Consider the following 26,279-nt stretch of genomic DNA (forward strand, 5'->3'; position numbering starts at 1 on the left):
GATTTCCTTTTGTTGTCTGGTTGCTGATGCTAGCACTTCCAACACTGTGTTAAACAACAGCAGTGAGAATGGACATCCCTGTTGTATTCCTGATCTCAGGAAGAAAGCTCTCAGTTTTTCCCCATTGAGGATGATGTTAGCTGTGGGCTCTTCAGAAATGGCTTTTATGATGGTTAAGTATGTTCCTTCTATCCCGACTTTCTCGAGGGTTTTTATTAAGAAAGAATGCTGAATTTTGTCAGATGCTTTTTCTGCATCGATTGACAGGATCATATGGTTCTTTTATTTTCTTTTATTAATATGATGTATCACATTGATTAATTTGCGAATGTTGAACCAGCCCTGCATCCCAGGAATGAATCCCACTTGATCATGGTGAATAATTCTTTTTATATGCTGTTGAATTCGATTTGCTAGTATCTTATTGAGAATTTTTGCATCCATATTCATCAGGGATATTGGCCTGTAGTTCTCTTTTTCTACTGGGTCTCTGGTTTAGGAATCAAAGTAATACTGGCTTCATAGAATGAGTCTGAAAGTTTTCCTTCCCTTTCTATTTTTTGGAATAGCTTGAGAAGGATAGGTATTAACTCTGCTTTAAATGTCTGGTAGAATTCCTCTGGGAAGCCATCTGGTCCTGGACTCTTATTTGTTGGGAGTTTTTTGATAACGGATTCAATTTCTTTGCTGGTTATGGGTCTGTTCAAATTTCCTATTTCTTCCTGTTTGGATCTTGGAAGTCTGTGGATGTTTAGGAATTTGTCCATTCCTTCCACGTTGTCCAGTTTGTTGGCATATAATCTTTCATAGTATTCCCTGATATTTGCCTGTATTTCTGAGGAATTGTTTGTAACAATTCCATTTTCATTCATGATTTTATCTATTCCAGTCCTCTCCCTTTTTTTTTGAGAAGCCTGGCTAGAGGTTTATCAATTTTGTTTATTTTTTCAAAAAAACAACTCTTGGTTTCGTTGATCTGCTCTACAGTTTTTTTAGATTCTATATTGTTTATTTCTGCTCTGATCCTTATTATTTCTCTTCTTCTGCTGGGTTTAGGCTGCCTTTGCTGTTCTGCTTCTATTTCCTTTAGGTGTGCTGTTAGATTTTGTATTTGGGATTTTTCTTGTTTCTTGAGATAGGCCTGGATTGCAATGTATTTTCCTCTCAGGACTGCCTTCACTGCCTCCCAAAGCATTTGGATTGTTGTATTTTCATTTTCATTTGTTTCCATATATTTTTTTAATTTCTTCTCTAATTGCCTGGTTGACCCATTCATTCTTTAGTGGGGTGTTCTTTAACCTCCTTTGAAGGTTTCCAGACTTTTTCCTGTGGCTGATTTCAAGTTTCACAGCATTGTGGTCTGAATGTGCATGGTATGATCTCAATTCTTGTATACTTATGAAGGGCTGTTTTGTGACCCAGTATGTGATCTATCTTGGAGAATGTTCCATGTGCACTCGAGAAGAAAGTATTTTCTGTTGCTTTGGGATGCAGAGTTCTAAATATATCTGTCAAGTCCATCTGATCCAATGTATCATTCAGGGCCCTTGTTTATTTATTCATCTGTGTCTAGATGATCTATCCATTGTTGTAAGTGGGGTATTAAAGTCCCCTGCAATTACCACATTCTTATCAATAAGGTTACTTATGTTTGTGATTGTTTTATATATTTGGGGGCTCACGTATTTGACACATAGACATTTATAATTGTTAGCTCTTCCTGATGTATAGACCCTATAATTATTATATAATGCCCTTCTTCATCTCTTGTTACAGCCTTTAATTTAAAGTCTAGTTTGTCTGATATAAATATGGCTACTCCAGCTTTCTTTTGACTTCCAGTAGTATGATAGATAGTTCTCCATTCCCTCACTTTCAATCTGATGATGTCCTCAGGTCTAAAATGAGTCTCTTGTAGACACCAAATAGACGGGTCTTGTTTTTTTATCCATTCTGATACCCTATGTCTTTTGGTTGGAGCATTTAGTCCATTGACATTCAATGTTATTATAGAAAGATATGGGTTTAGAGTCATTGTGATGTCTGTAGGTTTCATGCTCGTAGTGATGTCTCTGGTACTTTGTGGTCCTTTCAACATTTCACTCACAGAATCCTCCTTAGGATCTCTTGTAGGGCTGGTTTAGTGGTGATGAATTCCTTCAGTTTTTGTTTGTTTGGGAAGACCTGTATCTCTCCTTCTATTCTGAATGACAGACTTGCTGGATAAAGGATTCTCGGCTGCATATTTTTTCTGTTCATCACATTGAAGAAATCTGCCATTCCTTTCTGGCCTGCCGAGTTTCAGTAGATAGGTCTGCCACTAGTCCTGTGGGTCTCCCTTTATAAGTTAGATTGTGTTTATTACTAGCTGCTTTCAGAATTTTCTCTTAATCCTTGTATTTTGCCAGTTTCACTATGATATATCATACAGAAGATTGATTTAAGTTACGTCTGAATGGAGTTCTCTGTGCCTCTTGGATTTTAATACCTGTTTCCTTCCCCAGATCAGGGAAGTTCTCAGTTATGATTTTTTCAAGTACACCTTCAGCCCCTTTCTATGTCTCTTCTTCTGAAATTCCTATGATACAGATATCATTCTGTTTGATTGCATCACTTAGTTCTGTGGATTTAGTTCTCTTAGTACTCCTGGATTTTTTTATCTGTCTTTTTCTTAGCTTCCTCTTTTTCTATAATTGTATCTTCTAATTCACCTATTCTCTCCTCTGCTTCTTCAATCTGTCTATGGCCACCTCCATTTTATTTTGCACCTCATTTATAGCATTTTTAGCTCCTCATGACTATTTCTTAGTCCCTTGATCTCTGTAGCAATAGATTCTCTGCTGTCCTCTATGCTTTTTCAAGCCCAGCAATTAATTTTATGACTATATTGTAAATTCTTGTTCTGTTATATTGTAAATCGTTTTTGATCAATTTGTTAGCTGTTGCTACTTCCTGGAGTTTGTTTTGAGGAGAATTCTTCCGTTTCATCATTTTGGGTAGTCTCTGAGGTGGCTCCAAACTGCAGGACACTTCCTCTGTGCTGTGCAAAGTAACTTGTGTTGGTGAGTGGGCCCACAACCAGACCCGATGTCTGCCTCCAGCCCACCGCTGGGGCCACAGTCAGACTGGTGTGTACCTTATCTTCCCCTCTCCCAGGGGCAGGACTCACTGTGGAGTGGTGTGGCCCTTGTCTGGGCTACTTACACACTGCCAGGCTTGTGGTGCTGCTTCGATGGGATCTGGCGTATTAGCCGGAGTGGATCTGCAGGGTGCATAGGGGCAGGAGGGGCAGACTCAGCTCGCTTTGCTGTCGGTGTCCCCTGCAGGAGGGTTCCTGCAGCATCAGGATGGAGGCAGGCCGGTCGGAGGGATGGATCCACAGAAGTATAGCATTGGGCGTTTGCACAGTATAAGCAAGTTCGGTGAGGGGAACTGGTTCCCTTTGGAGTTTTGGCGCCTCTCTGCCCTTCCTACCCTCTTCCGCGGGCCTCTTGTCTATGCTTGGCTCCAGAGAGTCCTCTGCTAGTCTTCTGGCAGGTTTCTGGGTTATTTAGGCAGCTGTGGGTGGGATCTAAACAATCAGCAGGAGGAGGTGAGCCCAGTGCCCTGCTATGCTGCCATCTTCCCCTCCTCTCCCAGAGATGCCATTTTAAAAGTCAACATAGGGTTTCTCTTAAATCTTGGGTTGAATACCATGCAGTGCTTGCAAAGCATAGTTTTTCCAAGGCCACCAGTGAACAACTATTAGAAAGCTTTATAAGCTGAACAGAGATTCCAGATTTTACCCAGTTGTGGAGAATTCTGACCAGCCAAAGAGAATAGTTCTCATTAAACATCTGAGCATTTGTCTGAACCTAACAAAGACTGCATCCAGGAGAGTAAGGATAATCTAGACACACTCTCACAAAGCCTTAAAAAAAATCCTTGATATAAATAACTCCATTTCAGAACAGAGGTCAATGCTCTTTAATGGAAGACAACAAAATCTGTTCATAACATATCAGCCCAGCATAAAAAAATGAACAACAACAAAAACTAGGCATCTAGGACCAATACGTGAGTAAAAATCCAATGAACAAAGACAATAAAACAGAGATGACATAGATGTTGAATTAGCAACCAATGACTAAAATAGCTGTTTAAACCTATTCGAGATTGTAAAAGACAAAATGACTATAGTGAATAAATTCATTGCAAATCTCAAAAAACCCATTAAATAGAACAAAAATACACAAGATATGAATAAAAATGAACTAGATTGGGTTTAACAGACATTGGGACCCTAGACATTAACATCAATGTACTTGGAGGCAGAACACAAGAAACCATCCAAACTAAGTACAGAGGGAAAAATATTAAAACATAAATGAACAGAAACTCAAGTGGTCTAAAATATATGTGGTTAGATTTCTTATGCAAATCCACTGACTATCCTAAATACAGAGAATGACTAAATTCAACAGAAGCAGTTAAATAGTCTGTCAATAAACACTGGCTGCACGATGGTTGAGGATTGTGTGTATGAGGCAGGAAAAAAGTACCATCATCTATACATACACCGGGCTTTGGAAAAAAAAAATGGTAGATAGATAATAGATAGGTAGTAGATACATACATAGATAATAGATAGATGATAGATATAGATATCGCTTATGAGGATTAATCACAGCATTGCCTGCAGAGATCTTTTAAATTTCTAAATAGTAAAACAATCTCATGACTAAAAGAGTTGAGCAGGCAAAAAGCAGACCAGCAGATTGCTCATGGCCCAGAAATCTTTGATCCAGTATAAACTGAAAGAACTATCCACAGCAAAAGAGCCCCTGGTGTGACTCATAATTAGGTTTATGCTACTGATGAAATAAGCTTATTAAGGGATGTTAAAAATGTAAATTGAAACTTTAAAACAAAATTATTGGAAAACATAAGTTTAAAACTAGAAAATTAAGCAAGATAAAATAGTGACAGGCAGTATAAAGGCAAAAGTAATGATCCCAGACAAACATTTTGCTTAAATCTAGAAGTCCTTTTTACCTTTCCAGACTGATTATGGTGGATGGAGAGCAGTTACTTTGAAGTGTTTAGCTTTCCATGGGGTCGTAACCCTACAAATAGAAGACTGCATTTGGGATTCTCTTTAAGGGTAATAACACCGTTTCTTTTGTGCGGCAACATGTACTGAAAAAAGCTTGTATTGATTCTTTGGGTTTTCTTTTTCTTTTTTTTTCTTTTTAATTTTTTTTTAAAGTTTATTCATTTTTGAGAGACAGAGAGAGACAGAGCATGAGTGGGGAAGGGGCAGAGAGAGAAGGAGACACAGAATCCAAAACAGGCTCCAGGCTCCGAGCTGTCAGCACAGAGCCCAACGCAGGGCTCGAACTCACAAACCGCGAGATCATAACCTGAGCCGAAGTTGGACACTCAACAGACCGAGGCACCCAGGCGCCCCAATTCTTTGGATTTTCCAAGTTAATAGGTAAAGGTTTCTTCTAGGGAAAAGCAGGCAGCTTTGGTTATTTATGAACACCAGCCTAGCTTGCAGACCACACAGACTAGAAGGTAGAGAAAGGATTCTAGTTTGACTTACACAACTTGAAATCTTGTGGGTAAAGAATTAAGAGAAACATTGTAAATAAACAATTTATTGTACTTTTGATTGGAATGTTTTAGAAACCTAGTCTTTCAAGGAGCTAGTAAACAGACAAAATTAAAAAAAATTTTTTTCATTAACTCGTGATTTGCCATTTGAAGCATATCCTGACCAAACCATGACTCAATCACATCCATTCTTATCCTGAACCAAGAGTGGACTGAAGCAAAAAAGGATTTATTTAAATAATGACCACAAGGAATATTTTCTTTAATAAATAAAAGGCAACAATCTACCAGTTAACATTGTCCATTTATACTAGTCTTTAAAACTCAGGTTAATAAATTGCTTTCCATCCTATTCATAAAAGGTTGAATGTTTAAACTTGTATACTGATAATCTGTGGCTTGAGTTGACACAATAGCATGAAAATAATAGGTCCTGAGGATATTCACGAGACATCAATAAAGCCCCCACCATGAAGTTGCCAATGGTATGTAATTTTTTTCTAAGAAGTTGGAGAAGATTTATGTTTGGGGAGACTTTCTGAATGGAGGGGCCTTTATGATTTTGTTTTCTATCATCTTCTTATTGAGATGAATTTAGGAATTCAAAGAAGAACAAGAGGAAAATGAAACCAAGCAAGACAGACATGGCTACCTCTGAAAATTAAAACATTCTCAAAGAAAGAGGATTGTTTTGTAATTCTCATATCAGCTTCCCACACCTCACCTAACATCCACCTATGCCCCCCTGACTTGAGAATCATTCTTTACCTTGTGACTAAAGATAACTAAAAATTACATATGATAAAAATATATACATGTATGAATGAACTCATAAATGCTTCAGGGAAAGGGCTAAGTTGCCCATGGGATTTAATTTATAGATAAAAATATTAATTAATCTTCACAAGAGAATAATTCATTCATTCTGCCACTGATTTATCTTATGAAGAACACGTTTGTTTTAATTATAGGATGATGATTGTATGGAAATACATCCCAACAAAAACCTACCTGAACTGAGTGTGACCATTACTAACAGCAAAATTATGAATTTATGTACATCATTGAACAACACTAAACCCCTCAGATACATAACAATTAAATCCCCACCAAATTCAGTGATAAGTGAAATAGACATATTCTAAATATATCAAAAGTAGTCATGTGTTTTTAATGACAAGTATTTGCTACTTTTGTAAATCCAACCTGCTCATTTCTCCACTCAATAACATATGTGGCCAACTCCTTCTCTTTCTATCTCTTTCTGTCATGTAAATTAGTAAAAAGGAATTTATTTTAAAGGCAAGAATATATCCTAACAAGCCTAAAATTTTTGGTGTCAATAATTAGGGAGGAAAATATCAAATAAAGCCTTATTTAGTTCAATAGTCTAATTACTAAGTTCCAGAGGATAAATATGTGTTTCTAAGTTTGTAAGAAGAGGACAGATTTCAGATAACACCACTAGTCAGGGGAAATGTTCTCCCTAGAGCACTATCCTAATTTAAGAACATCGTTAAAATATCATGAATAACAATAGCCAAAAGGTGGAAACAATCAAAGGGCCTACAGACAGATGAATGGAAAAACAAAATGTGGTATATATGTATCTATCTATCATCTGTCTATCTACAATGGAATATTATTCAGACTTAAAAAGGAAGGGGATTCTGTCACATGCTACAATATGAATGGATGAAAAGGGAAGAGAAGGGAAAGAAAGCATTTCTCTCAGCTTCACAGCCATCATAAACACATGCTTTTCCCACCTCTGTAAGTCAGATTTGGAAGGTCATTTCTGATGATGAAGGGTGGCCGCCTGAACAAGATTTTCATTCTCTTTTACTCCACAAATGCAGGCAAAGGAAGAGAATATTGAATTTCCCTTTCTTTTTAAGTTTATGTACTATTTTTAGAGAGAGGGGGGTGGGCAGAGAGAGAGAGGGAGAGGGAGAGTCCCAAGCAGGCTCTTCGTGCTGTCAGTATGGAGCCAGATGCTGGGCTCGACCCCACAAACAGCAGGATCATGAACTGACCAAATTCCAGAGTCAGACGCTTAATTGACTAAGCCACCCAGGTGTCCTGAAAGAGATTGCATTTCTGTGTCCAGAGTTTTGTTTCTGTGTTTTCCCTGAAGGAAGTGGAAGGGGAAGAGCAGGGGCTGGGATACCTACATAATGAAACAAAATAATAAGGAAAAAAATTTCCTGAATAGAGAGGCATGTTATGTAGTTGTTGACTTATGCTGAAGCCAGACCGCCTCCTTACACATTTTGACTCTACAACTATTAGCCATTACCTTGTTCATGAAATGTGGCTTCTTCGTATATACAATAAGTATAATAATATTACCTATCTTACAGGATGGTTGTGAGACCAAATGAATTAACCCTTGCTGCTGCTGCTGATTAAATGAGTCAGAGAGTTAGTAGGATTTTTTTTATGAAGGGAATAGATATCTGTAGATCTATTTATATATTTATATATCTTCCAATTTTGCCTTATATAGAGAGACATGGCTCCTTTTTCACTTCTTTAATGACCTGATAAATTTATCTTAGTCACAATTATATATATATGTATATATATATGTATATGTATATATCTGTATATATAATTACGTATGTATATCGGTTCAAAATAATTTCCAGAAAGCCATTACAGAACATTATCATCATCATTTATATCCATTTCATATGATGAAGCTTAGCTCTTAGATTATATATCTATATATACTGATATCTATTAGTAGATTATATATCTATATATACTGATATACAGATATATATATAGATATATATCTGTTCAAAATGTTTCTACAGTCTTAAAAATTATAACATAAATACTTCCCAAATGTTATTAAGTCTTTATTTTTTTAATCAAACTATAACAAGAACACCATTATCAGATTATTAATATGAGAGGCTAGCATCTACATGAGAGCACCAGTCATCAATGAGAAAGTTCTCCAAAGGAAATGTACACAATATGAAAGAAGAAATAATAGAAATTGAAGGTAAGTATTTAGATTTAGTAAAAAGTTTCTTTATATGTAAAACACACACGAATAAATCATTAAACTTTTATATTTAGTTTTGGCTATTAGTCCAAAGGTAAGTTCATCTAGATACTAATCTCCTTAAGAAAATAACTTATTTTCTTTTAAAAAAAATTTTTTAATGTTTATTTATTTTTGAGACAGAGAGAGACAGAGCATGAACGGGGGAGGGTCAGAGAGAAAGGGAGACACAGAATCTGAAACAGGCTCCAGGCTCTGAGCAGTCAGCACAGAGCCTGACGCGGGGCTCAAACTCACGGACTGTGAGATCGTGACCTGAGCCGAAGTCGGACGCTTAACCGACTGAGCCACCCAGGCGCCCCGAAAATAACTTATTTTCAAACAAACAAAATGTATGTTTGTGATTCATTTTATTTTAGTGGAAGTACCTTTATATAGTCCATCTTTTTCAAAATTCTACATAATATTTAAACTTGGATAGAAGTATTAGTTTTATTAAAATATCATGTAAAACAAATTTTGAAAGGCAATCATACAAAGCTCAGATCATGGGGAATTTCTGATATTCTGATACTTTAATTTTCTGGTTAATTTAGGTTTTAAAAAGAAACTTTTCTTTATATGCCAATGTTTGCAATTAGAGCCTTTTGTCAAGCATCATCAATTTGCCTTCCACAGTGGACACATTACGATAAATATAATTGAGTTTTTGATGATAGATTATGGTACAGGGCCTCGGAGTCACAAATTATTGTATATATACAATATTTTCAGTGTAAAATTTTAGGAGAATGAACTGAATAGGTCCCCATTCCAGGGACTGTATATGGAGTTTGCTTTTTGATCCAACCTGCTTTTTAACTTTTAAAGCTAATGATAGTAAATTTTTAAGAGATACATTGAATTAGAAATGTACAACATATATACATATGTAAGTAACAATTCTTAAAAGTACTTAAATATAACCTTTTTTCATAAATTTGTTTTATTTTATCTCATTTTATTTTATTTTTTGTTTCTTTTCCCCACACTGCGACTTCAGGCCATTCAGGGACATTGTCAACTGTTTCTATTCCAGTAGGTGTCAGGCTGTCCCAGTGTGCACACCAGAAGGCCTCAGAAAAGGCAGGCAAACAGAAGCTATGATGCTTTATTCCATACTTAATCCAGTTGCTTTTGTAAACGGACTCTTGTAGCATTTCCTCTTAAATAATGTTTAAAATAATATTTTCATACTGAAAAAACTAAAATGTGTGGAAATACAAAAATTTCTCATTTAATCACCTAGACTATATAAGCAGTTGTTAAATTCCAGCATGTATAATTCGAGATGTATTTATATATTCAGTAGTAATTTAGTGAGGAAAATATCAAAGAAATGATAAAAAGGAGATGATTAATTAGAAAAAATTAAGACAAAGAATATATTGAGTATCAGTTTTCACTGGCAGTAATCTAGGAGATGCATTAATTTCCCAAGGAACTTTTAAAAATCTTCTTTAACATATGGTATGTTTCTCTTGAGAATTTTACAGCTTGTGAGAATAATTTCCTTTGGATGCTGTTAGGTTGGATAATAACTTTGCAAACTTCACACGACATAGATTGAATGTTTGTGTCTCCCTCAAATTCATATGTTGAAATCCAAATGCCCAACATGATAATATTGGGACTGGGGCCGTTGGGCGATGACAGTGTCCTCTTGATGGGATTATTGCCCTTATTAAAGAGGCCCAAAATCGAAATCTGGAAACCCAGAAAAGGGCTCTTACTTGCTCATACTGGCAACCTGATCTCAGACGCCCAGTTTTCAGAACTATGAGAAGTAAATTTCTGTTGTTTATAAACCACCCAGTCTGTGTTATTTTGGTATAGCAGTCTCAATGAACTGAGACAACATACAAATTTAATTGATCAGATTTTCATATCCAGAACCTACTCGTAATTCAAAGAAATAAGCAGAAAAATGCATATTATGATAGAATTAATTTAATGGTTAGTTTTTGTAATTTTAAACATCACTTTTTAAAATGTGGTGTTTAAAATTTTTATTTACAAGTGGTCTAGAGAAAGATTTGTAGAACTTACCATTTTAGACATTATATTAGAAATAATAATTCATTTAAAGTAAGCTACCTATTTGTACATCGAGCAAATTACATAGCTTATATAAAAAGAATAAAGTTCTAAAAGACATGTCATTAAACTCAGCAAATAAAATGTTCCTCTTGTTCAGTATTCAACTTTTTTTTCCTGTATGCCACCTTTCATTAACATTTACCATATTTATGACCATTATGCATACAAAATAAGATAAAATAACAAACAAAAAATGTAGAAAACTCTCTGACTAGCCCTGGTTTCTGCTTTATTCTCTCCTGCCTTTCAATAAAACAAACAAACAAAAACACCCAAAAGCAAACAAACAAAAACAAAAAAACTCTCCTCAGTCAAGTGTCCATATTTCTATATTTTCCAGATTTATATCTCTAGTCTTAATCTCTGCCCTTAACTCAAAATCCATCCAATAATTACCTATTGCACAGAGTTTTGTTGAGCTCTCTTTCTAGGTGCCTGGCACTGTTGTGGGCAGTAAATACAATAGTAAATAAGAAAGGCAAAGTTTCTATTTTCATGGGATGTATGTTCTTTTATGAAAAGAAAGAGAATACATAACTGCCTACAGAAATTAACCAAGTCATTTCAGGTAAATGCCGTGAAAAAAAATAAGGGTGAAAAAATAAGGATGGTAAATTTATACTAGATAATCAGAGTTCTCATTGAGGAGGGACATTAAAGATGAAGTTGCAGGAGGAAAAGAAATCTTTCTATACCGAAAGGAGAGCATTCTAGCACAAGCAAACAGGAAGTTTCCTTGAGATGCTAATTGACTTGACAATTTCAGTACCCACACAGAAGGCCAATGTGACTGGAAGAAATGATGTTGAATGAACTTGGAGTGTGCTGAAAGATGAGATCATAGAGATAGGGGGAGTATCAAGCAAGACCTTGTGGGCCATGGTGAGGATTTAGGAGTTTATTCTAAATGGAATGGAAAGCTACTGAGTAATCTTCAGCATGTGAGCAAAATGCTAAATATCACAGATTTTAAGACAGTATCTCTGAAATCAAGAACATATTTTAAAGTCATGGGGCACCTGGGTGGCTCAGTCAGTTGAGCATCCAGCTTTTGGTTTCAGCTCAGGTCATGATCCCAGGGTCATGGGATTAAGCCACTCATCAGGCTCTACACTGAACATATGGGGCCTACTTAAGATTCTCTCTCTCTCTCTCTCTCTCTCTCTCTCTCTCTTTCCTTCTGCCCCCTCTCTAAAATAAAAAATAATAATATAATAAAATAAAATAAAAGCAATGGTATCATTCAGTCACTATTGTAAGACAGTGGTTTTTGCCATTGCCTTGGAAATACCTTAACCAATTTCATTTACATTTTCATTTTCAGTATGCAAAAAAATATATATATATGACATATATATGTTACATATATATATGACATATATATGACATATATATATGATAAATAAACCTAAACATTCTAAGAAATAATGTCATACTTTTCTTTCTTATTACTATGTAAAATAATGTGTCACAAAAGATGAAGTCTTACATCAAATGAAAGACATTAACCAAATTTAAAAGTTTAAACACCTTAAATATACACAATGACATATGTTAAATTTATTTATTTATTTATTTATTTATTTATTTATTTTAACGTTTCATTTAATTTTGAGACAGAGAGAGACAGAGCATGAACGGGGGAGGGGCAGAGAGAGAGGGAGACACAGAATCGGAAGCAGGCTCCAGGCTCTGAGCCATCAGCCCAGAGCCCGACGCGGGGCTCGAACTCACGGACCACAAGATCGTGACCTGAGCTGAAGTCGGATGCTTAACCGACTGAGCCACCCAGGCCCCCCCCCCCTTTTTTAACGTTTTATTTAGTCAAATTTATTTTTTAAAAAGTTATAGGATCCCTCACTTGTGTGGGACATGGATTACAGGAGGTGAGAGAGGTAACATGTGGACAAGGTAGCAGTCTGGGGGTAGATAATGGTTGCTAGCAAAGGATGGTGTAGTAAAGGTAGAGAGGGATTTAGGATACACTGGAGGGAGTACTAGGAAGACTTTGTGATAGGTTAGATAAAAGCGAGGAGGGAAAGAAAGATGTCAAGGAGGTATCAAGTGTTTCTAGTTATGGAACAAAGCATTTACTGAGATGGTGCAGGAGTTGGGATTGTGGGAGATGGTAAGTAGGCAATCGATGTCTATCAATACCTCATTTCAATTTCACCTAATATCCTCCTTTCAGGGATAGCTTACTGGCCTTCAGAGTAGTCCATTCACTCTGTTACAAATTCTCAAAAGCTTCATTTAGAATGTTTATCACCATTTGGATTCTCCATCAGCATTTGTGATTCACTGTTTTACCTCCCCATGTCCTTCCCACTGAACTGGAGACTCCGTGGGGGCAGAACAGGTGGGAGGTTTCGTTCGCTATTTTACCCTCAGCACAAGCACACTGCTGAGTACAGTTTACGTTCTCAGCAAATATTTGCTCAATGCACAAATATGTTAATTCTAATTTCTTCTTTTTATCCTGCCTATTTCAAAGTGCTTGGTCACTGACCAACAACCACTCTGCCAGATAGGAAACCACAGCTTTGGTGTACCCAGGAGTTTCTACAGCACTAGGACAAGAGGAAGTACAAAATGAGACAAAAATATGCCAGAAAAATCCTGTAGAAAGAGGTGGTATTCCTTTTACTTAGAATCACTATAAAATTGCAAGAGCAGTAAGGAAAAAACAAACAAACAAAAAACCCAAACACAATAACAACAAAAACCTAAAATGAATCATCCAGATTTCATCATAGAGAAATAAGAATATGTCTTTGGGAAAGATTCTTCTTTATATTCACATATTAATCTATAAATTTTACATTCAGTTTGTTAAATATTTATTGTGTACCTATTATAAGTCAGAGACTTTTCCAGCACTCAAAATACATCTCTGTAAGAAAGGAGATTGCAAAGTTCCTTCTAATTGTAATATACTATTATAAGTGCAGTGATAGAAGAATTCAAGGAGAGCTCTCTCAAAGTTAGAAGGGCCACCTACCAGCTTGAGAGGGCTTCCTGAGAAGCCCTGAGAGGGCTATTACTATTGGGGGTAAAGGAAATAGATGGTGAGAAAAGAAGATGTTATCCAAAGGGACGATCAGGGAACAAAGACAGGTTTAGGAAACAGCATATTGTGGACCCAAGAGCTATAAATTTTACTGGCCAGGAAGTCACAGAAGATGAGGCTGGGGAGGTAGGCAGAAGCCACATCAAGGATGGCATTGTATGACCAACTGAGTAAGGATCTGGGCTGTATTCTGGAAGAAAAGGATAGCCTCTAAATGCTCATAGGCATGGATATAAACTGGTCACTCTCATTTACCCACTTAGGAGAACAGACTGCACTGGCTGAAGAAGTATCATGTAGGGGTAGATGGCCATGTCGCTGCAGCCACCCAACCAGGGTTTGAATCTTTGCCCTAAGATTTACTTTTAGGTGACCTTGGTTAAATTATTTAACTTCTCTGGAAAGAAAAAAATAACAGAATCTTCTTCATGGAGTTATGGTAGTGATTCAATGATAGGATATATATATGTGTGTGTGTGTGTGTGTGTGTGTGTGTGTGTGTATTCACTCAGAGCAGTACAGTAGGAACAAATGTCATAAAGTGTTTGCTATTATTATTTGCTGATCAAATGAAAATATGGAAGACATTATCAAGGCTTCTTTGCATCAGCATTGTGTCCATAAGGGATGGAACTGTTTTCTTTACTTTACTACCATTATCAATTACATAAGGAGTAAGAAGGTTTGAACTTGATGGAAAGGATTAGCAAAAGAAAGCCTCAGACTTTCTAGGACCCTGAGCTGTAGAATCTCGAAGTACAGTGGATACTTTTCTCTAGGAATAATTTTAGATTATTTTCACTGGAAAATCCATGGGATGAAGTTCTGTTCTGTTCACATCCCAACTGTATTGTTCTTTTTTCTTTCATGTGATGGGTGTAGTTCTGAGCACCACCAACATACCCTTGAGTTGAATTAACAATAACAACTAACAGTCACTGGAGTTACACTGTTAGTGAATAACTCCAGTAAAAGCCCCTTTATAAGTGACTTTGACCACTTCAATTAAAACAAAATTGCTGCATTTTTTTGTTCATCTTTTCTCCATTACATAAAGTAATGCTTGATTTACCTTATCTAATTGGAATGTGATTGAATTTTATCTTGACCATGAAAACATTTTCTGACAGTGAGACAGTGGACTTTATAGTTAGGGAGAAGAAAAAAAAGAAAATGTTTCTTACTTTCCTCTAGTTGTTTCAAAGCTTGATTTTTGATTGTTGGTTTTCTGGCTTCCACTGCTGTCACCTCTGCTGAGGTACGTTTCCCGTGGGGATCGATTTCCCACACCGCCTGCAACCGAGTCAGGAGAGATTGCCTGTTGGTTCGACTCTCTGGCAAAGCTCTGAAGAAATTTCAGTGTAGAGTTGGAAAGGACCACTGACTCTGCTCTTGGACTGAACTTGAGGCTAGGTTTGGTTGGGAGGGCAAGCGTCTGTAACTTCAGCACCCCTTCTGTCTTCCCTGTGGGTGTGAGAGTTTGGTTTCTTACACCCTCAGGAGGTGTGCCTGTCTCTGAGGGAGGCACTGTTGATTTTAGAAGACTATCTTCAGAGGTTCTTGTCTCAGGAATTGTGGCTATCTCAGCAGACGTGATCTGAGGGATTGGCAGCACTTTATTTAGAGGAATTGTAGCAGAGGCCATATTCTCCTGGGAGCTTGCATCCTCTGATGTAGTCCAAGTATACGTGGTGTTGGTAAGACCAAAGCCCCCAATCCATAAACTCGAAAGCAGGACAAATAGCCCTGCTCCCTTCATCTCAGTAGTCTGAAAGAAGAAAGCTCAGGTGAAATTAGGAGACACAGTCCTTCTAGTCTTTTCTACAGCCGCTCCACACTGAATCCACTTTCAGAGCTTTGCCAATTTGAGATATGTAGAGGAAATAGGTTTCTGTGTTTTGTAGTGGACTCAGGAAGTTTGATTTCCTGTTTCTGTAGATTTTGTGTGATCCGTGATCTCTGTAGGATGTGTCTATGGAGGTGGTGAAGGGTGTCTGACGAAGCTAAGGGTAAATGGGAAAACACAGGCAATTATTATCAGGAAAACCCATGAGAAAAACATGAAGTAAATTTCCTTTCCTAGGTCCACTCATGTTTCGTCTGTTGCTGATACTGAAGAGGAATTTTACAATGATGATGGGCAGCATGGAATTTTGTTTGGATAGGCTGAATCAAGGAACTTAACATTTTGTTCTACTACACAAGGACATTGAGAAAAAAAAATTGTGACACTTCTTTTCCACTGTGCCCCATCCAGAGAATCACATTTTGTTCAAGTGCTTATATCCATGCACATACACAAACACAGACTCACTAACAGGGTCTCTGCCCTTTTATACATCAGAGGCTGAATTATGAAAAAAAAATATATAAATACCCCTATTCTATAAATAGCATTACTTGAAGTCGCTCTTGAGGATAAGTAATAACAAAAAAGAAAAGTATAAATTATTGAATTATACAGATATACAAGGAACTCACTTTAAACTTTGCTCTCAAAACTTCTGCCAGAACCAGTTAATGGAATGAATAATCAGAATTTTGGATAATAATGGATGAAGAAAAAGTGAAGTCACACAAAAATAAATTAAAATGGGATCATATATAATGTTTTTTTTTTTTTACTTTGTGGTGCAAAAATATATTTGCTTCAGGTAATAGAGAACTAAATTGGTCTAATTTAGTATGGCTGTTTTCCTAGTAGAAATGCTTCATGGGATTTATGATTTCATTACTACAGTAAATCTCTGATTCTCAGGCTTCAGTTAAGCTCTCTCATCTGTAAAAAGTTCCACAGCAGACCCATTGGACATATAAATAATATAACAGTTCATCCATTCATTCATTCTTTCAGTAATTACCCAAACCTTCAGTCAGCTTCACAGCAAGGTGCTCTCTTAGGTGCTGAGATTATAAAGCAAGAATATTCTTGGCTCTCTATTTGCTTATGGTTTATTCTATTATCTGAAGGCCAGATATATGTGTAATTAATCTTTCTGCCAATTTTTGTGCCAGGCATTATGTTCTTGCTGAATATTCAGCCATAGAATTATTTTTCTTTCACAATTGGATAACCAGAAACCTTGTGCCTGTTGGGTTATGTAGTATTGTAGATGCACACTACTGTCCCAAATCCTGGATACAGAACACCAGGATTTCAAAGAAGGTCTAATTTGCTCTGAACTACTACCTACTTGTCCTTAATACTTTTTTCCCCTTAATTTTTGTCACTCACTTCTGCAAGTATATTAACATATTAGAGATATATAATATGAGATTATTTAAACTGAGACACATAGTAATCAGTATCAACTCTAACTTTGATATGAAGTACAAAGCATCTGTTTCTTAGATATACCACAGAATAATCCCACAAGCCTTGCATTAGTAAAAGAGAAAATAGGTGCAGCACAGACAATCCAGACAGCAATTCGTCACTAAACAGAGCAATGAAACTGCATAATTTTCACAACACAAACATGGTTTTCAGTACTAAAAAAAAAAGACATTATAGCATCTTTATCTGTAAAATATACAAACGACCTGGGGCTTAGAGCAGACTAGTAATTCTGAAAAGCCCAAGTAAAATTTTTCTTATAGTGTAAAATTTTAAATCCATTTTCTTAGATTTAGTAAAAGTAGATGAACAGACTTTCCTGAAAGTATAAGAAACAACCAGAATAATGGCACACATAGATTAGTTTCTTTCTATGGTTTGTGAAAAACATCTTGATCCTGTTCAGGACAAGTGAACTTTAGTGGTAAAGGGTCACTCACTGGATCTATAACTGGTAACAAATAGCTCTCAAATGGTAATAAAAACTGAACTGAGCTAAGCAATTCATTTTGCTCTTGTAAGGTATTGACCAATAACGACTTTTGGTTACCCCCATCCTAGCTTACAAATGACCTTGTGATCAAAAAGCTAAAGGTTCTGTATCTCATTATCAGTTCACCAAGGCATCTTTTGATGTAACCCCCCAGAGAATCCCAAGCTCATTTGAAGGTTTTAGATGTATGGATCATCCCTTAATTGGAGACATAAAATATCTGTACTCCAGAAACTGTCAGAGGCCTAACCTCAAATTTTGCTAAGACTTGTTACTACTTATCAAATAACAATTAACAAAAATAATATTCCTGTGATTACTGCCTAAAGGCTACTCCATCCATTCTTCTAGTTACTTGAAATACTATCTGTGGATTAGACTATACCATCAGAGCTTTATGTACATATATCCCATCATTGTGCTACACACTTCATTGCCCACTAGATTGTTTATATTATGGTTTACCCTATTACCATTTATTCACTTTAAGTAGTTTTATAAGAAAGAAACTAAGAAACTCATCATATTATGTGCTATCAGGAGGTTTTTATGTCATTTTTCATTGTATCATAAACATAGGATTGAATTACATATCGCAGAATGAGTTCTCTCTAGGTAATGAGATAATGGATTCATTGTATTTTTCCCTTATAATATGCATGAATCAATTTTCTAATCACTAAAAAAAAAGATTAATAAGTTGAAATAAACATATAAGTGAGTTAAAAGAGAATCTTAGATTAAGGATTTCATTGTTTATAGATGGTGCTATCTATTATTTAAAGCCACATTTATGACTGTGAAAGTATTATCTGTGTAGAATAACTTCCACTAGATTAGTAGGATTTCTTAGCAGCTTCTTTATTTCCTCTTAACGCAAGAAATTCTTATTTTTAAAAATAGTTTAAAACATTTAAAATAATATTTCATTATCACCCTCCTCCATAAATTGTCACTGTCAAAAAATAATTACAGAAAACAAAGTTCTAAGCATTTTTCAATTTTATGTTGCTTGAAAGTATTGGAAAACTGTTGAATGTATATATAGACAAAGGGAATTATAACCATACAGTAATAGGGCTAGGGGAAGGGGAAAAATAGATTTATGTGAGATTTTGATAAAGCAAACAGTTAAATTTGGCATATTATTTAATTCTCCCAGGTAAGTATTCTACCCTCATTTTGCTGATAAAAAATTAAGTTCAAAGAAGTTAAATAATTTCAAGGGGTAACACTCTGTTAATTGACAGAACAGATATTTATATCTTATTCTGATTCTTTCCACCATCTAATAATACACTCCCAAAAAGAATTGATAACTTCTAAATTCACAGAAATTTAAGGAAAAGAATTGTCATATTGTCTTAAATTCATTTTTTTCAGTGGTTTTTAACTTCCTTACTTGTTGCTTTATCTCACAGCTAAAACATACGTTGAGGCACACTAATAATTTAATGATTTCTATTAGTTTGAATTTATGGAATTAGAGGGGAAGATCTGTATTTTATAAGTTTGCTTTTAGTGTAATCTTTTCTGATTTTTTTTCCTCTTTGGTTGGGTGCCTTCTTCAATTTCTGTACAGTATTGTAAGGGATGACAGTGTCTTATTTTTGACAGCCCAATAATAATTTTCTTTCATTTGTTAAATGGAACCTCCAGGACAGCAGAAGACTGCTATATCCTCAGCATCCAGAACAGTGTTTGGTGAGCATTCAATAAATATTTGTTGAATAAACAAATGAGTGGTTGAAACTGTGAATGTAGTGAGTATATTCCAACTCATAGCATACACACACACACACACACACACACACACAATCTAAATAAACATAATATACTTACTGAATACAGCTTCAGAAGTCTCCTAGAATATCCATCCCTTCAACCAGATTGTCTCTTGTAAATCTTTCCTAAATAAATTTTAGGAAGCCCACTGTTTTAAACTCACCTGTTTTCAAAATACATTTTAGATAGTTTATTTTGAAGCCATAATCAAAGCAAAGACTAACAGCTATGTAATAAGGATCATGAAGCAGTAGGATTGCCAGAGAAAAAACCAAGGTATCAAACAAATTAAAATTAAGAACAAAATTTAGGTCTTAGTGGGCTCGTAGGAAAGAGAATATGGAAGTATAGTGAATTATGTAATTCTTAATATTAAGTGAGAGAAGCATATTAGTTTCTCAGGAAACAAAAATACAACATAGCTTGTCTTAATGTTAAATTTTTAATTTTAAAATTAAGAACATTAAGAACACATTGATAAGACAAGACAAAATATCCCTTATTAGTGAATGTATATTGATAGTTTGTAAAATCATCCTAGTGTGTAATTTATATTTCCCATTTAAATAAAACAGTACACTTCAAATGAAAGAGATATTTTTAAAATTCTTTAAGACCAATTTCTTTTGAAAATTCTGGAAATAATAATATGTCACTTCCCAGTTTATGTCTGGCTATTGAGTGACTTCTCCAGGAAATATGGAATACATACAATTTTCCCTTATTCCTCCCGCCAAGTACATATTAAAATCCAGGACACTATATGTAAAACAAATATAAGAAGACTCTGAAAGGTGGAGAAAAAAAGGCAGACTGGCTAGGAGGACCCAAGGAAGAACACAGGATTGAGTTCTATGGAGTTTCTTTTTTTCTCATCTTCCAGTGCTGGAGAATTTAGCAAACTAGAAACACCAATGGCACAAACAATAAAAGTTGCGAGAAAGGCCAAAAGAACTAAAAAATGGTCAGCTTAGAAAGACAGGAATCTATTTAGACAAAAACTTCACTATTCCCACCAACCACTACAGAAAAAAAATGTGATACTATCCCCACACTTGCCAGCAAAAGCTGAATGGGGAGCCTTAGACTTCCACCCTCACAAAGTTGTAGCAAGGTGTCAGCCCCCATTCTCCCCCTGGGTGTCAGAAAAGGCCAATAGGGAAGCCAGAAATTTCATTATCAAGAGAGCTCCAGTCACTGTGATAACCGTCCAAAGGCTGGGGAAAGGGCAAGAGAACTTAAAGACATAATGGCTTTGAGTCATGCCAGGTCTTCACTGAGTACACTTCAATGGTCCCCCGAAGGCTGGAGATAAGGAAAAGTTTGAAGAAATTGGTGTAGAAATTCACAGATAGGTCTGGAAAAATAAGAGAACTCACCAGAAATTTTTAAGAAATGATTTCTTACTGTGATTTTGGAGGTCTTCCCTAGTGTTTTAATCTTCCTCTTCACCCCACTGATGAGGGAGAATTCCCACCCTAGGGTTATAGAGATACTGAACATGTGATACTTGCCACTGGATGAATGAGACTGGCAGCAGTTCATACATATATTCACACTGGGGAGGACGACATCTCATACCACACTGGTCCCACAGAGGTAGCATGTAGGAACAGAGTGAACAACCAGGGGCTACATGAAGCAGGCTTTGTAATAACGAGAGGGTGGGCTGCCTCCTGGCTCCCATGGGAGGATGCAATTGGCTTGTTTAAATAATTCTATGGGCTGCCAGGGAATCGAAACCCATGACTTAGAGACAAGGAGGAACTGAGCCTGGTCCCTTTGATAAGGAGGACTGTTTGACTAAGGGACCTTATCCACCAGAGCAGAGTGTGGAAGGCAACTTGTGGTTAGGCCATCTAAACCTCCTGGGTTTCACATGTCAAGGCAGCACATAATATTGCACTTTAATATTAGATCTTATGCTGCACAAAGTTCAGAGAGCCTTTTTCTCTGTGGTAAAGGATAAGAGCTCTCTGGAGTTTTGCCTGTACTCAGAAAACTTAGTTGGAAGGAAAATCCTGATCATGCTGTTGAAATATTTTAAGACTGTGTTGACTTAAAACTAATAAAAGATGAAACAATGTTAGTGTAGATTAGACCCAGCTCAACTACAAGTTGGTGTGACTCAGCCCCCAAACTCAAGGTCTGACAGGAGTAAGGGTATGCCCTCTCTGAGGCAAAGTTTATCTACTATAGCTCTTTTACACATAATGCTTCTAAAAAATTATGAGACAAATGAAGGAATAAGAAAATATGACCATCATCAAGAAAGAAAACATCAGGGGAGCCTGGGTGACTCAGACATTTAAGCGTTGGCTCTTGATTTCAGCTCAGGTCAGGATCTCACAGTTTGTGCGATTCAGCCCCTCATTGGGCTCTGTGCTGAGACCATGGAGTCGCTTAGGATTCTCTCTCTCTCTCTCTCTCTCTCTCTCTCTCTCTCTCTCCCCCTCCCCTGCTAATGCTCTCTCAGTCACTCTCTCAAAATAAATAAGCATTAAAAAAAACGAAAACAGCAACAGAAAAAGATTCAGGAAAGTCTGAGATATTAGGTATATTAGAAAGACAATTTAACATAACTATGACAGAATACAGTAGAAAATGTGGGCAACCCATCTGACCACAAAAAAAACTTTCAGCAGAGAAAAAAGCTATTAAAAAATTAAATAGAAATGCTAGATATAAAAAGTATGATATCGGAAATAAGGAACTCATTTGATAAGCTTAATAGCACAGTGGAAATATCAAAGAAAACAAAACAATCAGCTAATTTGAAGTCAGGTAAAAAAAATCAAATGGAAACACGAAAAACGTAAGTGTGTAGAGAACAGGAAGGAATAGTGTCTAAGGTCTGTGGGACATCTTCATACAGTAGACATACATATAATCTGAGTAAATAAAGATAAAAATAAAGGAGAAAGATTAGGACCAAAGAGAAATTTTTAAAGATAATAGACAAAAATTTTCCAAAATTGATAAATGACATCAATCCAAACACTCAAGAAGTTCAGAAAACTCCAAGAAGGAAATTATGCCTGGGCATATTGCAGTAAAATCCTGAAACACCAAAGTAAAAAGAAAATATGGAAAGCATTCAACAATTAAAAAAAAAAAAAACCAATTGTATTACAAAAAGGTTAGAACAATTAATGTTGACTTTTCATTGCAGTTAATGCAAGATGACAATAAAATGACTTTTTTAAAGTATTCAAAGGAAAAACTGACCTGTTAATTTAGAATTATATATCTAGTAAAAATATCTTTCATAGTAAAGGGGAAATAAAGACATCTCCCTTAGGCAAAACCTGAAAGAATTTGTCTCCAGAAGACCTGCATGCCAATCCACTGACAATTTAAATGAAATGGATGTATTCTTTTAAAAAAAAATTACTAAAAGTGATAGAAAGAGACATAGAAAGAAATCTAAAAAGCCCATTCATAATGAAAACTTTTCAACAAAGAAAACTCCAGGCCCAAATGGCTTTCCTTGAAAATCCTATCAAAAATCTAAGGAAGAAATATCACAAGTCTTCATGAACTTTGATAAAAAAAAAAGAAGAGAAAATAATATATCACAGCTCAATTTATGAGGCCAGAAAAACATGAATATCAAATATTACAAAACCAAATATTTCAAGAAAAATAAAACCACAGACCACTATCCTTCACAGAAATGAAAACAAATACTCTCACTAAACAGCACTATGTAAAAGCTAGTATATCATAACCACAAGGGGATAATTCTAAGAATTCAAGGTTGGTTTACATTTGGAAATCAAGCAATGTAATTCTAAAAACAAAAGAAAATAAATTAATGTTTAAAAAGTATGTGTACGTTTCTAAATAGGTACAGCAAAAGCACTGGAAACAATTAAATACTGGTTTATATTAAAATCCCTGTGAACACTAGAAATACAAAAGCATCCAAAAAAATGTACTGATAATATGTTTTATTAATCATGGAAGACTAAATGCTTGTCCCTAATATAAAGAGCAATCAAAAATGTTTGCTCTTACAACTTCTGCTCACTATTGTGTTTGAAGTCTTAACCATTGCAATCAGGTAAACAAAAGAAACAACAAGCAGAGTGATTGGAAAGGAAAAAGTAAAATGCCATGATATAGAGATGGTGTAACTATGCACATAGAAACTCTATGTAATCTTCAAAACTAAAAAAACAACAATAACAACCTACTAATTAGGCAAGTTCACAATATAATGAATCTAAAATAGTCAATTTTTAAAAAGAATTAAATCGAATTGTTCACAGTGATTTTAAGATTTAATCTACAGTAGTCAGAAGAGTATAATAATGGTGTTCCAAATGTAAGGGAAAGAGAGTTTTCTCTAAAAATAGAACACTCAAAGAAAAGAGTGAGTCCAGAAATCAACCCACACGGATTCTGAACAAAAGTACTGTCAATTCAATGGTAATAATAAAAAATCTTATTAACAAAAGATGCTGGAGCAAATAAATATGTAATTTTTAAAAGTCAACCTTCACCTCTAATGCACTCTAAACTTAAAATTAATTTAAGATGGATCATAGGCTAAATACTAAATAAAAACTAAACCATAACCTTCCAGTAGCAAACATAGAATAGCTTTATGATCTTAAAAAAGATTTCTTTGATGGGACACAGAAAGCATGCACCATGATAAAAGGTGCATTGAATCCCTTCAAAATTAAGACCTTCAGCTGATCAAAGGACACAATTAAGAAAATGAATAGCAAGTCCTACATTGGAGAAAAATTAGGAATTTAGATACTTATCCATCCAGAATATAAAATGAATTCCTATAAATCAATAATAAAAAGACAAATGATCCAATTAATAAATAAGCAAAAGCCCTTTGCAAAGACACATAACAAAGGAAGATATACAAATGGCCAACATACACATGAAAAGGTATCCAGCATATTCATTTATCAGAGCAAAGCAAAGTAATTAAAACCATAATTAGATAACATTTCTAGGCCATTAGAAGAACTAAAAACAAAATAAAACAAAACACTTCACAACACTAAGTGCTGGAAGGGAGTAAGGCAATCAAAGCTCTCATATATTTCCAATAGAAATGTAAAACGGGGGCACCTGGATGGCTCAGTCTATTAAGCATCCAACTTCAGCTTAGGTCATGATCTTGCAGTCTGTGAGTTCGAGCCCCACATTGGGCTCTGTGCTGACAGCTCAGAGACTGGAACCTGCTTCAGTTTCTGTGCTCCCTCTCTCTCTGCCCCTCCCTAACTCACATTCAGTCTGTCTCTCAAAAATGAATAAATATTAAGAAAAAAAAGAGGAAATGTAAAATGGTACCACCACTTTAGAGAACTGCGTGGCAATTATAAAGTTGAAAGTACATGCATCTCACCCTTGACAAAAGAATTTTACACGGACATATTTACCCAAGAGAAATAAAACATGTCCACAGGGGAGCCTGGGTGGCTCAGGTTAAGTGTCCAACTACGGCTCAGGTCATGATCTCATGGTACGTGAGTTCAAGCTCCACAACAGGCTCTGTGCTGACAGCTCAGAGCCTGGAGCCTGCTTCAGATTCTGTGTCTCCCTCTCTCTGCCCCTCTTCTACTCATGGTCTCTCTCTCACTCTCTCAAAAGTGAATAAACATAAAAAAAAAAGTCCACAAAAAGACTTGTACAAGAGGATTTAGAACAGCCTTATTCATAGTAGTACCCCCCAACCTGGAAAAAACCCAAATGTCCATTAAGAGAAGAAGATATAAATAAAGAGTGAAATGTCCATACAATAAAATACAATTCTGCAATAAAAAGAATAAAATGCGGATATATGTAAGAACATGAATGAATATCAAAACCAATATGTTGAGTAAAAGATTTGAAACAGAAGAGAATTTCTGTGCTACAGTTCTCTATGCATATGAAGTCCAAGAACTGGAAATGCTAATTTATGGTGGTAGAAATCAGAAAGTAGTTTCTTCTGGGAGTAGGAGGATTTTTTTTAATGTTTATTTATTTTGGAGGGGAGAGGAAGAGGCAGAGAAAGAGATAGACACAGAATCTGAAGCAGGCTCCAGGCTCAGAGCTGACAGCACAGAGCCTGACACGGGGTTCAAATTCATGAACAACGAGATCTGAGCCGAACAACGACCTGAGCCGAAGTCCGGTGCTTAACTGACTGAGCCACGCAGGTGCCCCATGGGAGTAGGAGGCTTTATCACAATGGACATGAAAGATAGTTCTGGGATAATGGAAATAATTTACATTTTGCTTTGGGTTGTGGGTATTGAGTATATGCAATTGTCAAAATCATTGAATTGAACACTTAAGAGCTGAGCATTTTATTGTATATAATTTACACATTAATTTTTTAAGTGTGAGAAAAAGAATTTAATAAGCTTGAAATCAAGAATGTTTGCCCCTTTCTAGCAGTGAGCTGATCTTTCTTAAATCAAGTATACAATTTTCCTTTTCCAAATACAACAAATCTAATTCTTCCATTCATCTGTAGAGCAGAGATGATCACCAAGGGCAGAAAGTCAACTTAAATTGGCTTGATATTTACCAAAAATTTAATATGCCTGGAACATGATAGGGAGGAAAAGAATACAGTGGGACACTAAGAAAACTTCACTGTTAGAATCAGGACTAAAATTAGGTTTTCTAAAACCAAGTCAGTAGTCTTTCTGTACTTAACTCTGTCTTTATAATATATTCTCTTTAAACTACCTAAACTCAGTTCAATTTAGAGCTTAGAAGATTTGTTCTTATTTTATTGATGGGGGAAAATGTTAAACTACAGTTTCAACAGCAAATATATTTACATATATATACACACATATGCAATTACATACAT

The 26,279-nt window shown here is 35.7% G+C and overlaps 1 protein-coding gene across 2 annotated transcripts in view; it reads right to left on the reverse strand.

Annotated features, from left to right (window-relative positions):
- Window positions 1–20,923, reverse strand: part of MMRN1 (multimerin 1) — a 70,958-nt gene extending 50,035 nt beyond the window's left edge. Inside the window, exons 1-2 of one of the 2 annotated variants that reach the window (XM_086704584.1) lie at window positions 20,821–20,923; window positions 15,011–15,829 (exon numbers count right to left, since the gene is read on the reverse strand). In XM_086704584.1, the coding sequence (XP_086560710.1) occupies window positions 15,011–15,585 (575 nt within the window). In that variant the 5' untranslated portion in view covers window positions 15,586–15,829; window positions 20,821–20,923. Of the gene's footprint in view, window positions 1–15,010; window positions 15,830–19,498; window positions 19,627–20,820 lie in introns of those variants that run through there. The other variant, XM_025922444.2, reaches the window with a different exon arrangement.
- Window positions 20,924–26,279: the final 5,356 nt, after the last annotated feature.

The sequence above is a fragment of the Puma concolor genome, chromosome B1, assembly GCF_028749965.1.
Source record: "Puma concolor isolate L17-30 chromosome B1, mPumCon1.1.hap2, whole genome shotgun sequence".
Classification (NCBI taxonomy): Eukaryota; Metazoa; Chordata; class Mammalia; order Carnivora; family Felidae; genus Puma; species Puma concolor.